Source organism: Pipistrellus hanaki, assembly GCF_964339955.1.
Source record: "Pipistrellus hanaki genome assembly, chromosome: 2".
NCBI classification, from domain to species: Eukaryota; Metazoa; Chordata; class Mammalia; order Chiroptera; family Vespertilionidae; genus Pipistrellus; species Pipistrellus hanaki.
The window spans coordinates 163,605,982-163,618,710 of record NC_140504.1 but is presented as its reverse complement, the minus strand read 5'-3'; the positions used below and the strand labels follow the sequence as shown (position 1 = coordinate 163,618,710).

Genomic DNA, 12,729 nt, shown 5'->3' with positions numbered 1-12,729 from the left:
GTAGTAATGCAAACCCCCTGCAGAAAACAGGCAGAGATTCTAGTCTTCAAATTCTGCTCTTGGAAACAGATCTTAGCTCAAGAAAATAAGAGATTCTTCAAGAATCAGAGGCCATCCATTCATTCTGAAGAGGAAATTTTTGTTTTGTTTCAGCTCCAGGCCCAGAAAAGCAGGGAAACAAGACAAAAGGCGCCATGGCTGACATCAGGGCCAGCTGCACTGACTAATGACCCCCTGCCCTGGTGCAGACAAATCAGTGGAGACAAGGACCCAAAAAGCATGCACCTGGAAAGCTGATGAATATTTTATTGAGATCCTCCCCTGGGACCTTCCTTAAAATCCCCACCCTTAAAAGCCCCTAGGCCTAACCTCTCTACCCCTCTCCCTGGAGCATGCCTGCACCTTTTCCCTCCTGCTTTGACTCCCCCAGGCCTGTTACCTTTACCTTTTTCTCTCCAAAGCTCCGGGGCCATCCTTTGCCTCTGTAACTTGTTTCCTGCAACAATTTCTTCTATGGCTCACTTCTTTTACCTCTTCTACCTTTATGACTTTCTACATAAACTTTCTCTTATGGTTTGGAAAAAAAGGAAAGTTTTATTTAGGTAGAGAATAAGACCAGGATGCAGTTGCTGGAGAAGGGATCAGGGGTATGCCTGTTGCTGCCCTGGCTGCTAGTCTCACAGGGGTGGCTCCAACATACTTTCACTCTGTGACCTTTGGCACATTACTGAACATCTCTGAGCGTCAGTATCCACGTCTGAATAAAGGATAAAACTTTCCACGTTGAAAGGGTTTTGTTGGCTGCACCCTTCTTTCCATAGCTGGGTACGAAAGAGCAAGGCTCCAGGCTCCCACTTGCTGTGTCATCTTGGGTAAGTTACTTCTCTTAGTCTCAATTTCCTCCTTTGTGAAATACTGCCGACCTCATGGAGTTGTCACAGGGACTAAAAGAAACGAAAGTAAATAAAGTACTTGTTTAGTAAGTGCTAAACAAGTGTGAACTCCTCTTACATTACATCTGACTACAAGTTATTAAGAAGACAGCCCAGTGAGTATTGCTCAAGAGTTGAGGTCATAGATTGATTCCCAGTCAGGGCAGCTGCCCAGGTTGTGGGCTCAACCCCAATAGGGAGCATGCAGGAGGAAGCCAATCAATGTTTCTCTCTTATCAATGTTTAAACCTATCCCTCTGCCCTTCTCTCTCTCTCTCTCTCTCTCTCTCTCTCTCTCTCTCTCTCTTTCTCTCTCTCTCTCTCAATATATATATATATATATATATATATATATATATATATATATATATATATATTTTAATTAAAAAAAAAACCTATTTTAAAAAAGGAAAAAGAAAAAGACAGACCACAGATTACATGGTAGAACACCTGGATTCCAGGCCCAGATCAGTCACTCTCTTGTTTTGTGATCTGAAATACCGTCTCTGGGCCTCCATTTGCTTCCTCAGTAAAAGGAAGGGGTGGAGGCTCCCTAAGGGTCTTACCCTCTGTGGTTACCAGAGTCTCTGCCCCTGTGAACCTCCTGCTCCTTGGGTATGAACCGTCCTTCTGTGCTGTGGAATTTCCCGTTCATCCTGTGTGATGGGTTAAATTTAATTTCCTCTGGGGATACACATTCCTGAAGAGCACAGAACAAGCAAACAAAAACAAACATGGATATTTTCCCTGCCTTTAGCATACAGCACTGATTGCTTTACTATTGTTAGTTTCTCTTGTTCTCTCCTCACCCAGCAAACCAGGTGCCCTGGAGGGCATGGTTGAGTGAGTGTAATAAAAAGTGCCTGGCCTTTGAAGACAGATAGAGACCAAACCCGAATTCTGTCACTGCTAACTAGATGATGTTGGGTAAGACTTCCATAAGTCTCAATTGCCTTATCTTTTTTTTTTTTTTTTTTTTTTTTTAAGGGGGAGGGGGATGTACATTACAGGGTTTGAGGATTCAATGCAGAAACCACCAAGTGCTGGACAGGAGAATCAGAAGCAGCCACTGGAATTGGCTGGAAGTTGACTTTCAGGAAACATTTCCAGGGTGTGGCACAAAGGAAGCAAGAAATAAAGTGACGGTGGGACAAACGCTGTGCATAGAGTTGCTTGGAATTCGAAATCCTGCAGCCACCAGGCCTCCCAGGGACTAAACTACCGCCAAAAGGGTTAATGTTCAACAACCCTTCTAGCATGAGTGGTGGTGGTGGTGGTGGGGAATAATGGGGGAATAAGGACACATATGTAACACTTTAATCAATAAAGAAATAAAAAATAGAAAGATAACCACATAACCAGACGTCCTGAAAAGAGAGACCATGGGCAGACAAAGAAATAGCCCGCACATGAAAGAAAAGCAGGCATCACCAGAAAAGGAAGTAAACGAGTTAGAGGCAAGCAACCTACCAGAGCAGGAATTCAGAGTAATGATTATAAATGGCTAAAAAGAATGGAAGAGAAATTTGACAATAACCAAGAAGAAATGAAGAAGAACCATGAGGAATTGAAGAAGAACCAAGAGAAATTGAAGAAGAACCAAGAGGAAATGAAGATGAAACAAGAAGAAATGAAAAATGACATCGCTACCATGAAGAACTCAATAGAAAGCATCAAGAGTAGACTAGATGAAGTGGAGGACCACATCAGTGAGCTAGAAGACAAGCTGGAAAAAAATACCCAATTAGAGCAGCTTCTAGGAAAAAAAAAAATTAAAAAACAGGAGGAGAGCCTACGGGAGCTTTGGGACAATACAAAACGAAACAATATTCGAATAATAGGGGTTCCAGAAGTAAAGGAAACTGAGGTAGACATGGAAAAAGTATTTCAAGAAATAATGACAGAAAACTTTCCTGAGATAGAGAAGGAAAAACCCACACAAATCCAAGATGCTCGCAGAGTCCCAAGCAAAATAAATCCCAGAAGACAGATGGCAAGGCACATTATAATTAAATTGGCAAACAACAACAACAAAGTAAGAATCTTAAAAGCAGCCAGAGAGAGACAGAAAGTTACATACAAAGGAACCCCCATCAGACTAGCAACTGATTTCTTAACAGAAACTTATCAGGCCAGAAGGGAATGGGATGAAATATACAAAGTCATGCAAAGAAAGGGTCTGAATCCAAGAATACTGTACCCAGCAAGGCTATCAATCAAAATTGAAGGGGAAATCAGGAGCTTCACAGACAAAAAAAGACTAAAGGAATTTATCTCCACCAAACCAGCAATGCAAGAAATGCTAACGGGTCTACTGTAAAAATAAAGAAATAGGAAGCGAAGAAGGAACACAGGGGTATAGAGTAAAAATGGTGTCAAATGAGTACCTATCAATAACTTTAAATGTAAATGGATTAAATGCTCCAATCAAAAGACATAGGGTAACAGATTGGATAAGAAAACAAAACCCATACATCTATTGTCTACAAGAAACCCACCTCAGAAAAAAAGACGCACACAGACTGTGGGTGAAGGGATGGAAAAAGGTTTTCCAGGCGAATGGAAATGAAAAAAAAAAGCTGGGGTGGCAATACTTATATCTGACAAATTAGATCTCAGAGTGAAGGACATAACAAGAGATAAGGAAGGCCACTTCATAATACTAAAGGGAGCAATCCAACAAGAAGAAATAACCCTGGTAAATATATATGCACCCAATACGGGAGCACCCAAATACCTAAAAAAACTGCTGGAGGACATGAAGGGAGAAAATAATAGCAATACAATCATAACAGGAGATTTTAATACCCCACTGTCACCCTTCTACAAATCATCTAAACAAAAAATCAGCAAAGAGACGGGACCGGTTTGGCTCAATGGATAGAGAGTCGGCTTGGGGACTGAAGGACCCCGGGTTCGATTCTGGTCAAGGGCATGTACCTTGGTTGCTGGCATATCCCCAGTAGGGGGTGTGCAAGAGGCAGCTGATCAATGACTCTCTATCATTGATGTTTCGAACTCTCTATCTCTCTCCCTTTCACTCTGTACAAAAATCAATAAAATATATTTTTTTTAAAATCATCAAAGAAATATCAATCCTAAATGACTCACTAGAACAGATGGAATTAATTGACATCTTCAGAACATTCCACCCCAAAGCCACAGAATATACATTCTTCTCAAGTGCACATGGGTCATTCTTAAAGATAGACCACATTTTGGGACATAGGCAAAGTCTCTTTAAATTCAAGAAGATAGAAATCATATCAAGCATCTTCTCAGATCATAGTGGCATAAAACTGAAAATTAATTACAATAAAAATAATCCAAAGAAATCAAACACATGGAGACTAAACAGCATGCTATTAAACAAGGACTGGGTTACCAGAGAAATCAAGGAAGAAATTAAAAACATCCTGGAAACAAATGACAATGAAAACACAACAATCCAAAATCTATGGGACACAGCAAAAGCAGTTTTGAAAGGGAAGTTCATATCCCTACAAGCCTATTGCAAAAAACAAGAAAAAATGGTAACAAATTATCTAACTCTACAACTCAAAGAGTTATAAAAACAGCAACAAGAAAAGTTCAGTGTAAGCAGAAGGAAGGAAATAACAAAAATCAGAGCAGAGATAAACAACATAGAGACCAAAGAAACAATACATAAGATCAACAAAATTAAGAGCTGGTTCTTTGAAAGGATAAACAAGATAGATGAACCTCTAGTCAGGCTAATGAAGAAACAAAGAGAGAGGACTCAAATAAACAAAATCAGAAATGAAAGAGGTGAAATAACAACAGACCCCGCCGAAATACAAAGGATTGTTACAAAATACTACAAACAACTCTATTCCAACAAACTGATCAACCTGGAGGAAATGGACATATTCCTAGAAAAATACAACCTTCCAAAACTCAATCAGGAAGAATCTAAAAATCTCAATAGAAAAATAACTTGGGAAGAAATTGAAACAGTCATCAAAAAGCTTCCAGCAAACAAAAGCACAGGGCCAGATGGCTTCACAGGAGAGTTTTACCAAACATTCAAGGAAGAACTAAAACCTATCCTCCTCAGACTATTCCAAAAAATCCAAGAGGAAGGAACACTTCCAAACTCCTTCTATGAAGCCAGCACCACCCTAATACCAAAACCATATAAAGACAACTCAATGCAAGAGAATTACAGGCCAATATCCCTCATGAACATAGATGCCAAAATCCTCAACAAAATTCTAGCAAATCGACTCCAGAAGAACATCACAAAGATCATACACCATGACCAAGTAGGATTTATTCTGGGAATTCAAGGATGGTATAATATCCGCAAATCAAAAAACATGATACATCACATAAACAAATTGAAAGATAAAAATCATATAGTCATATCAATTGATGCAGAAAAAGCATTTGATAAAATCCAACACCCTTTCCTCATAAAGACTTTCAACAAGGTGGGAGTACAAGGATTATACCTCAACATAATAAAAGCTATATATGATAAACTCACAGCCAACATCATACTCAATGGGCAAAAACTAAAACCATTCCCTCTAAGAACAGGAACAAGACAGGGATGCCCACTATCGCCACTCCTCTTTGACATAGTACTGGAAGTACTAGCCATTGCAATTAGACAAGAAGAGGAAATAAAAGGCATCCAAATTGGAAAAGAAGAAGTAAAATTATCCTTATTTGCAGATGACATGATATTGTACATAAAAAACCCAAAAGACTCCATTAAAAAACTAATTGACTTAATAAATGAATTTGGCAATATAGCAGGATACAAAATTAACGCCAAGAAATCCATGGCATTTCTATACACCAAGAGTGAGCTTATAGAAACAGAGACTAAAAAAGTAATTCCATTTACCATCACACCAAAAAAATTAAGATACCTAGGAATAAACTTAACTAAGGAAGTAAAGGACCTATATGTGGAAAACTACACGACACTGAAAAAAGAGATAGAGGAAGATGTAAACAGATGGAAGAGCATACCATGTTCATGGATTGGTAGAATTAACATCATCAAAATGTCCATACTTCCTAAAGCAATCTATAGGTTCAATGCACTCGCCATTAAAATACCAACAGCATATTTCACCGACCTAGAAAGAACTCTCCAAAAGTTCATTTGGAACAATAAAAGACCCTGAATAGCCACAGCAATCCTGAGAAAGAAGAGTAAAGTAGGAGGGATCTCAATATCAGACTTCAAGCTGTATTACAAAGCCACTGTTCTCAAAACAGCCTGGTACTGGCACAAGAACAGAAATATAGATCAATGGAATAGAATCGAGAACCCAGATATCAACCCAAATCACTATGCTCAGTTAATATTTGACAAAGGGGGCACAAATATACAATGGAGTCAAGACAGTCTCTTCAATAAATGGTGTTGGGAAAATTGGACAGATACATGCAAAAGAATGAAACTAGATCACCAACTTACACCATACACAAAAATAAACTCAAAATGGATACAGGACTTAAACATCAGACGGGAAACCATAAAAATACTAGAAGCATCCACAGGCAGCAAAATCTCAGACATATGCCAAAAGAACTTCTTCACTGATACTGCCCCTAGGGCAATAGAAGCTAAAGAGAAAATAAACAAATGGGACTACATCAAAATAAAAAGCTTTTTTACAGCAAAAGAAACCATCAACAAAACAACAAAAAAGCCCACTGTATGGGAGAACATATTTGCAAATGTTATCACTGATAAAGGTTTAATCTCCAACATCTATAGACAGCTTATACAACTAAGTAAAAGGAAAATGAACGATCCAATTAAAAAATGGGCAATGGACCTTAATAGAATATTTTCAAAAGAAGACAGAAGGAAGGCCAAGAGGCACATGAAAACATGCTCAAATTCACTAATTATCCAAGAGATGCAAATCAAAACAACAATGCGGTACCACCTCACACCTCTCAGAATAGCCAACATCAACAAATCAACAAACAACAAGTGTTGGCGAGGTTGCAGAGAAAAAGGAACCCTCATGCACTGCTGGTGGGAATGCAGACTGGTGCAACCACTGTGGAGGACAGTATGGAGTTTCCTCAAAAAACTGAAAATGGAACCCCCATTTGACCCAGTAATCCCACTCCTAGGAATATATCCCAAGAAACTAGAAACACCAGTCAGAAATGATATATGCACCCCTATGTTCATAGCAGCACAATCTACAATAGCTAGAATTTGGAAACAGCTAGGTGCCCGTCAGCAGAGGATTGGATCAAAAAACAATGGTACATCTACACAATGGAATACTATGCTGCCATAAAAAGGAAGGAATTCTCATCATTTGCAGCAACCTGGATAGAATTAGAGAACATCATGCTGAGTGAAATAAGCCAGTCAATGAAAGAGAAATACCACATGACCTTACTCATTTATGGATATTAAAGAACATTATAAACTGATGATCCAAAAGACAGATATAAAGACAGTAAAGCAACAAGCAGACTGTCAAATTACAGCAGGGAGGGTAGGGATATATGGGGGAGAGAAGAGATCAACCGAAGGACTTGTATACATGCATATAAGTAAAACCAATGGACACAAAACTCTGGGGAGGGAAGATATGTATGGGGGGGGGGGGCAATGTTAAAATATGTACACAGATAATAATTTAATAAAAATATTTTTTAAAATTTTGTATGAATGACAGAAGCAAAAATAAAGAAATAAAAATAAAGAAATAAAAAATAAACAAAAAACAACCCTTTTAACCTCTAACTTTTTTTTTTCCCCCCTAACTTTTAATAAAAGGACTGGCTGCAAGCCCTGGGTTGCTTCTTCTGGGCCAGAGCCTGCCCACCCTTCCATCCCATTTGGTTTGTCTCTGGTTGTGGGGGAAGGGGTGGGAGCGGGAGGTTGAAACCTGACAAAATCCTTTTGCTGTGATCTCACCGTGCTCTTCCAGACAAACCAAAGCATGCAGCACTCTCACACTAAAACATCCTGGCTGGAAATGAACACAGGGGATTTGGTGCCAGGCGTCCTGAGGAGCTCTGAATCTCCCCGCCCCCTTCCCTCAGTCCCAGGACCCCCATCTCACAGCCCCTCACACTCAGGAAGGCACTGAGTGACAGGAGGAGTCCTAGCCACCAAGAAGGGACCTAGCCTCCTCTGAGCCCTCCTCCCATGGTCCGTGATAGGCCCCGCCCACAAGCACGGGACTTCCAATCAGCGCTTCCTCCTCTCCTGCAACCGGATTGGACAACCGAGGCAGCAGAGGTGGGAGGAAAGCCAGGGACCAAAACAAATAGAACCTCCACTTCCCAGGAAACCTACCAAGCAGGCCCTGTGGTCCCCAAAAATATCCCTGGAAGAAACCGCAACTAACTTTCTCCAAAAAGTGAGACGGCAGTCCACCCGTGGAAACGACTGCAGAGGCTATTAAGACAGGGGAGAGCTGAAGAGCCAGAAAGTGTGTGTGTGTGTGAGTGTGTGTGTGTGTGTTTGTGTGTATATATATTTCCACCCACAGATATTTAATAACCCATCAAAACCCATCACCTAACCTCATGCCATCCCTTCTCTACTTCTGCAGCTTCAAGTCCAGGCTCCATTATATTTTTACTAGATCTCAACTTCCTAAACAGTGTCGCCTATTGGTGTTCACACCTGTCAAACCCCAAGCTGGTTGAATCCAGCTCTGCTGTCCGCCCTCACCTGCGCCCACCCGGAGCAGCACACTGCCTTGCTGACTAGTCACCCTGACACCAGTTAAATTTCCCGAGTTGACTCTCTCCCACTTTTATAAACATCTATTTTACATCCTCTTCTCTCTTGTTAGCCTCAACACCTCCTCCCCCATCCTTACTCACAGCTGCGAATCTTTGCTTTGGTTTTATTGAGGAAATAGAAGCAATCAGACCAGAACTTTTTGTGCCCTGGACCTCTGCATCTACATCCGCGTCTGCCCAGGGCCCACCCTCTCTGCCCTCCCTCCTGGGGATTGCAGAGTGCTCTGACCCTTCTTAGGTCTCAGCTCTGCTAGTACTCCATGCCCATGCCCCCCACCGCTCCAGCAACCCTCACTCCTCACCTGCACCATCACCTTCTTTCTCCTCTTGACTAAATCATTGTCTTCAGCACACAAGTATCTGTAATTTCTCTCTTTTTTAAGCAGCAGCAAACTAAAACCAAACCTAAACCAAAAATCAGTTAATTCCATATCTTCCTCCAACTCATTTCTCAGCATCTCTTTACAGCACAAGCCAGTGGTTTTCAAATGTGTTTGGTTAACCTACTTCCAAAGAATTTTGAAAAATATGTTCTCTAACACACATGTTTAAGCCGATATCTAAATTTGCTCATTAAATAATTGCAAGGAAGGTAATTTATGGCAATTTCTAAATATTACTACATTTTTAAAATAAAATTACTAAGTCACTCCTTTAAATGTATCTAGTTGAATTTAAGTATCATAGCATTCTTAATACTTAAAAATATATGAAAGAGCTCTTAATAATCAGAAATTTTACATAGTTACTTTTGTCCTCATATTTTCATTCCATTTACCTCATCTCCAGAATCTTAACCCAATGCAGATTATATTATTTAAATTATTTTATTGAGCCCTAGCTGGTTAGGCTCAGAGTTCCTCCTGCCTTCAGATTCCATAGGCCTGCAGACTGATTCCCATCAGTACAGGAGGCAGGCAATCAATGATTCTCTCTCATCATTGATGTTTCTATCTTTCTCTCCCTCTCCCTTCCTCTCTGAAATAAACAGAAATGTAAAATGTTTCCTGCAACCATATAGTTCTAAGTATTATAAAATTCCATCTGAGCTGACTTATTATTATTATTATCAATACTACACAATTGATCAAAATAAATATATTATAAATTTTAAAAATAAGTCTTAAACTTATAAAGTAAAATTTTATAGGAAATTAATTTCATAATGAGATATATGAAGATTTTAAAATAAGTTCATGCATCTATTGGCATATAATATTTATTGCTAGAATGACACAGGGATAAACATCAGATTTATTCCCTCTTTCAGATTTAACAGATGCCAACACTGAGAAATCTTACTCTCAAAAATAAGTATGTAAGGAAAGAGTTTTGTTATAGGGATGTGACTCATTCTTTGAACCCCATCTAAGCTGTATTCCAAAAACCACATAGTGAACTAACATCAAAAATTATTTTGAAGAGCATAGCATCTTATAGCTAATAAAGAAGGAGCTCGGTATAGGACATGCTAATTGTGAGGTGCCTCTCAGACATTCAAGCGGAGATACAAGGGACTTCTTCTTTTGTCTCTTATGGCAGGTGGTTCCTGGCAGGAGCAGGATGTGAGAGGTGGCTACAGAGGCTGACCCTGACCCGACTGCCAGTGGAACAGGAAGAATGACACTGGAGTCAAAAGACTTGAGTTCTAGTTACAAGACAACCCTGCTGGCAGTGTGACCTTGAAGCTCTCTGATTCTCACGTTTCCTCTTCTGCCTTCATGCAGACCTACAGAATCTGAAGGCAGGAGGAACTCTGACTGACTTTGAGTTCTTTAACTTCTCGGATAACAAAATTTCACAGGTCCAGATGTGGATGAATCACCAGTCATGCACTCTGGTTTTTATTATAATACACTAGTAGCTCTGTGCATGAATCCATGCGCCAGTAGCTTGCTGCTGCCCTCGTGTAGCTCCCCCGCCTCCTTCCCGCTGCAGGCCCTCCTCCCCTTCCCCCAGCTTGCTGCCCTGCCCCCTCCTGTAGCTCTCTGCCTGCTTGTAGCTCGCTGCCCCACCCTCCTGCTGATCCAAGATCAGGTCCTTTCCCAGTCCATCATTATCTTTCACAGTGTAACGACCATTTGCATATTATAACTTTATTATATAGGATTTATGCAGTAAAATACTATACTTATGTGGTAAAATATTACATAAGATGGTAACATAAGAATACCATTTTAACCATTTTTTAATGTACAATTCAGTACATAAGTATATTCACATTGTTGTACAACCAAGTGTCAGAACTTTGTCATCTTACAAAACTGAAACCTATACCCATTTATAACTTTCCATTCCCTCTTCCCCTCGGCCCTCAATCCCTGGCAACCACCATTCCACTTTCTGTTGATATTACTTTGACTACTCTAGATATCACATACAAGTGAAATTATACAGCATTTGTCTTTTTGTGACTAGCTTATTTCATTTAGCATAATGAAATAAGGTTCATCCATGTTGTAGCATGTGTCAGAATTTCTTTCATTTTCAGGCTGAGTGATGTTCCATTGTAAGTATATACCAACTCTATATTTTATCCCACTCAGATGAGGTTTTTGTTATTCAAAAACTGTTGATTGAGCATTTACTATGCTTGTGTATATCTTATGTATGATATACAACGTGTGCCAAACAGATATAAAGTTTAGAGTCTAGTATAGATTTAAAGTGGACTCATTCTCTTTCCTCATCTTTTCATCTATCAACCAAGGGTCTAGGTCATAATATCAAATTAGCACCACAATCTCAATATTCCAATTTGGAACCTGAGACTACCTAGTTACATTCTCCACAAAGCCAGTACATCTCCAGATTCTTCTTCACACCCACCTGAACCTCTGCCCCACCTGTATTCACTCTCCTTTAATAGCTGCCTGGGTGTCTGTATCTCTCAGGAGATTGTTCACCTATTGGCAAATAAGAAGAAAATAATATTTAATTCTGTATTCCTAGCATTTTGACAAGATATTGGGCTCATAGAAATCTTCAATAATTGTTTTCTTTAAATATATTTTTTATTGATTTTTTTTTACAGAGAGGAAGAGAGAAGGATAGAGAGTTAGAAACATCGATGAGAGAGAAACATCGATCGGCTGCCTCTTGCACACCCCCTACTGGAGATGTGCCTGCCATCAAGGTACATGCCCTTGAACGGAATCGAACCTGGGACCTTTCAGTCCGCAGACCGACGCTCTACCACTGAGCCAAACCGGTTTCGGCTGTTTTCTAATATTTACTCCTAAATCTGAAAAATCCTTTCTCTATTTACTCAAAATTATTCAAAATAATTTAAAAAATTATTGCCTGCCTACTTGTGCCAAGCTCTGATCTGGGACTATTATAAAGAACAAGACAGACTGACCCATACTCACATGACAAATTCTGGTTGGGAGGTAGGAGAATCAATGAGTAAAACACCAGACAGTGAGTAGATAAGGGAGCTAGAGTAGCAAAGGCCTGGCTTTATGCTGATTTCTCCTGGAGGGTTAGGGAAGTCCTCTCTGCAGAAGTGTTAGTTGAGCAGAGATCTGAAAGACAAGGAGCCAAGTGGGGGAAAGTTATAGAAAAGGACATTTGCGGAAGTAGGAACAGGGGGAGTGCAGAGGTCCTGAAGTAGGAAAGTTATACTGATGCAAGTTAAAACCATACTGTGCCTATTTTTAGAAATATAATAGGACAACCAACTCTAAGAGAGAGACAGTGATTTGCCTACTTCTCACAGAAGTGGTAACTACAATAGATTAGGAGTTGCATATAGTTAGAAAGTAATAATACTTGAGGGATTTGCAAACATTTGTCAAAGCAGTTCAATCCTCTAAGCTAGAGAAAAAAACTAGCCTGGCTGAACTTGATCCATTATACTCCCCCACTGGCCATCTATCTCATCCACTGCTCATGGCTTTCTTCACCTTCTCCATGTCCAGGTGGTTGATTCCTAAAAGTATATCTACGGCCCAGATGCCTATTCTGAGATTAGAGATCCTAGCCTGAATGAAAATACAAGTCCTACTTTATTTCTGTGTGTTCA

At 39.8% G+C, this 12,729-nt stretch overlaps 1 protein-coding gene across 3 annotated transcripts in view; it reads right to left on the bottom strand.

The window, feature by feature from the left end:
* LOC311616763 (uncharacterized protein) overlaps positions 1 to 12,729 on the bottom strand; it is a 59,035-nt gene that overhangs the window by 44,811 nt on the left and 1,495 nt on the right. For 2 of the 3 annotated variants that reach the window (XR_014793988.1, XM_084872572.1), the window contains exon 1: positions 9,005 to 9,219. The exons of the other annotated variant lie outside the window; for it this stretch is intronic. Coding sequence is in view for 1 of the 2 variants with exons in the window: in XM_084872572.1 (XP_084728698.1) it covers positions 9,005 to 9,160 (156 nt within the window). In the remaining variant the exon portion in view is untranslated. Of the gene's footprint in view, positions 1 to 9,004; positions 9,220 to 12,729 lie in introns of those variants that run through there. 3 annotated transcript variants of the gene reach the window in all.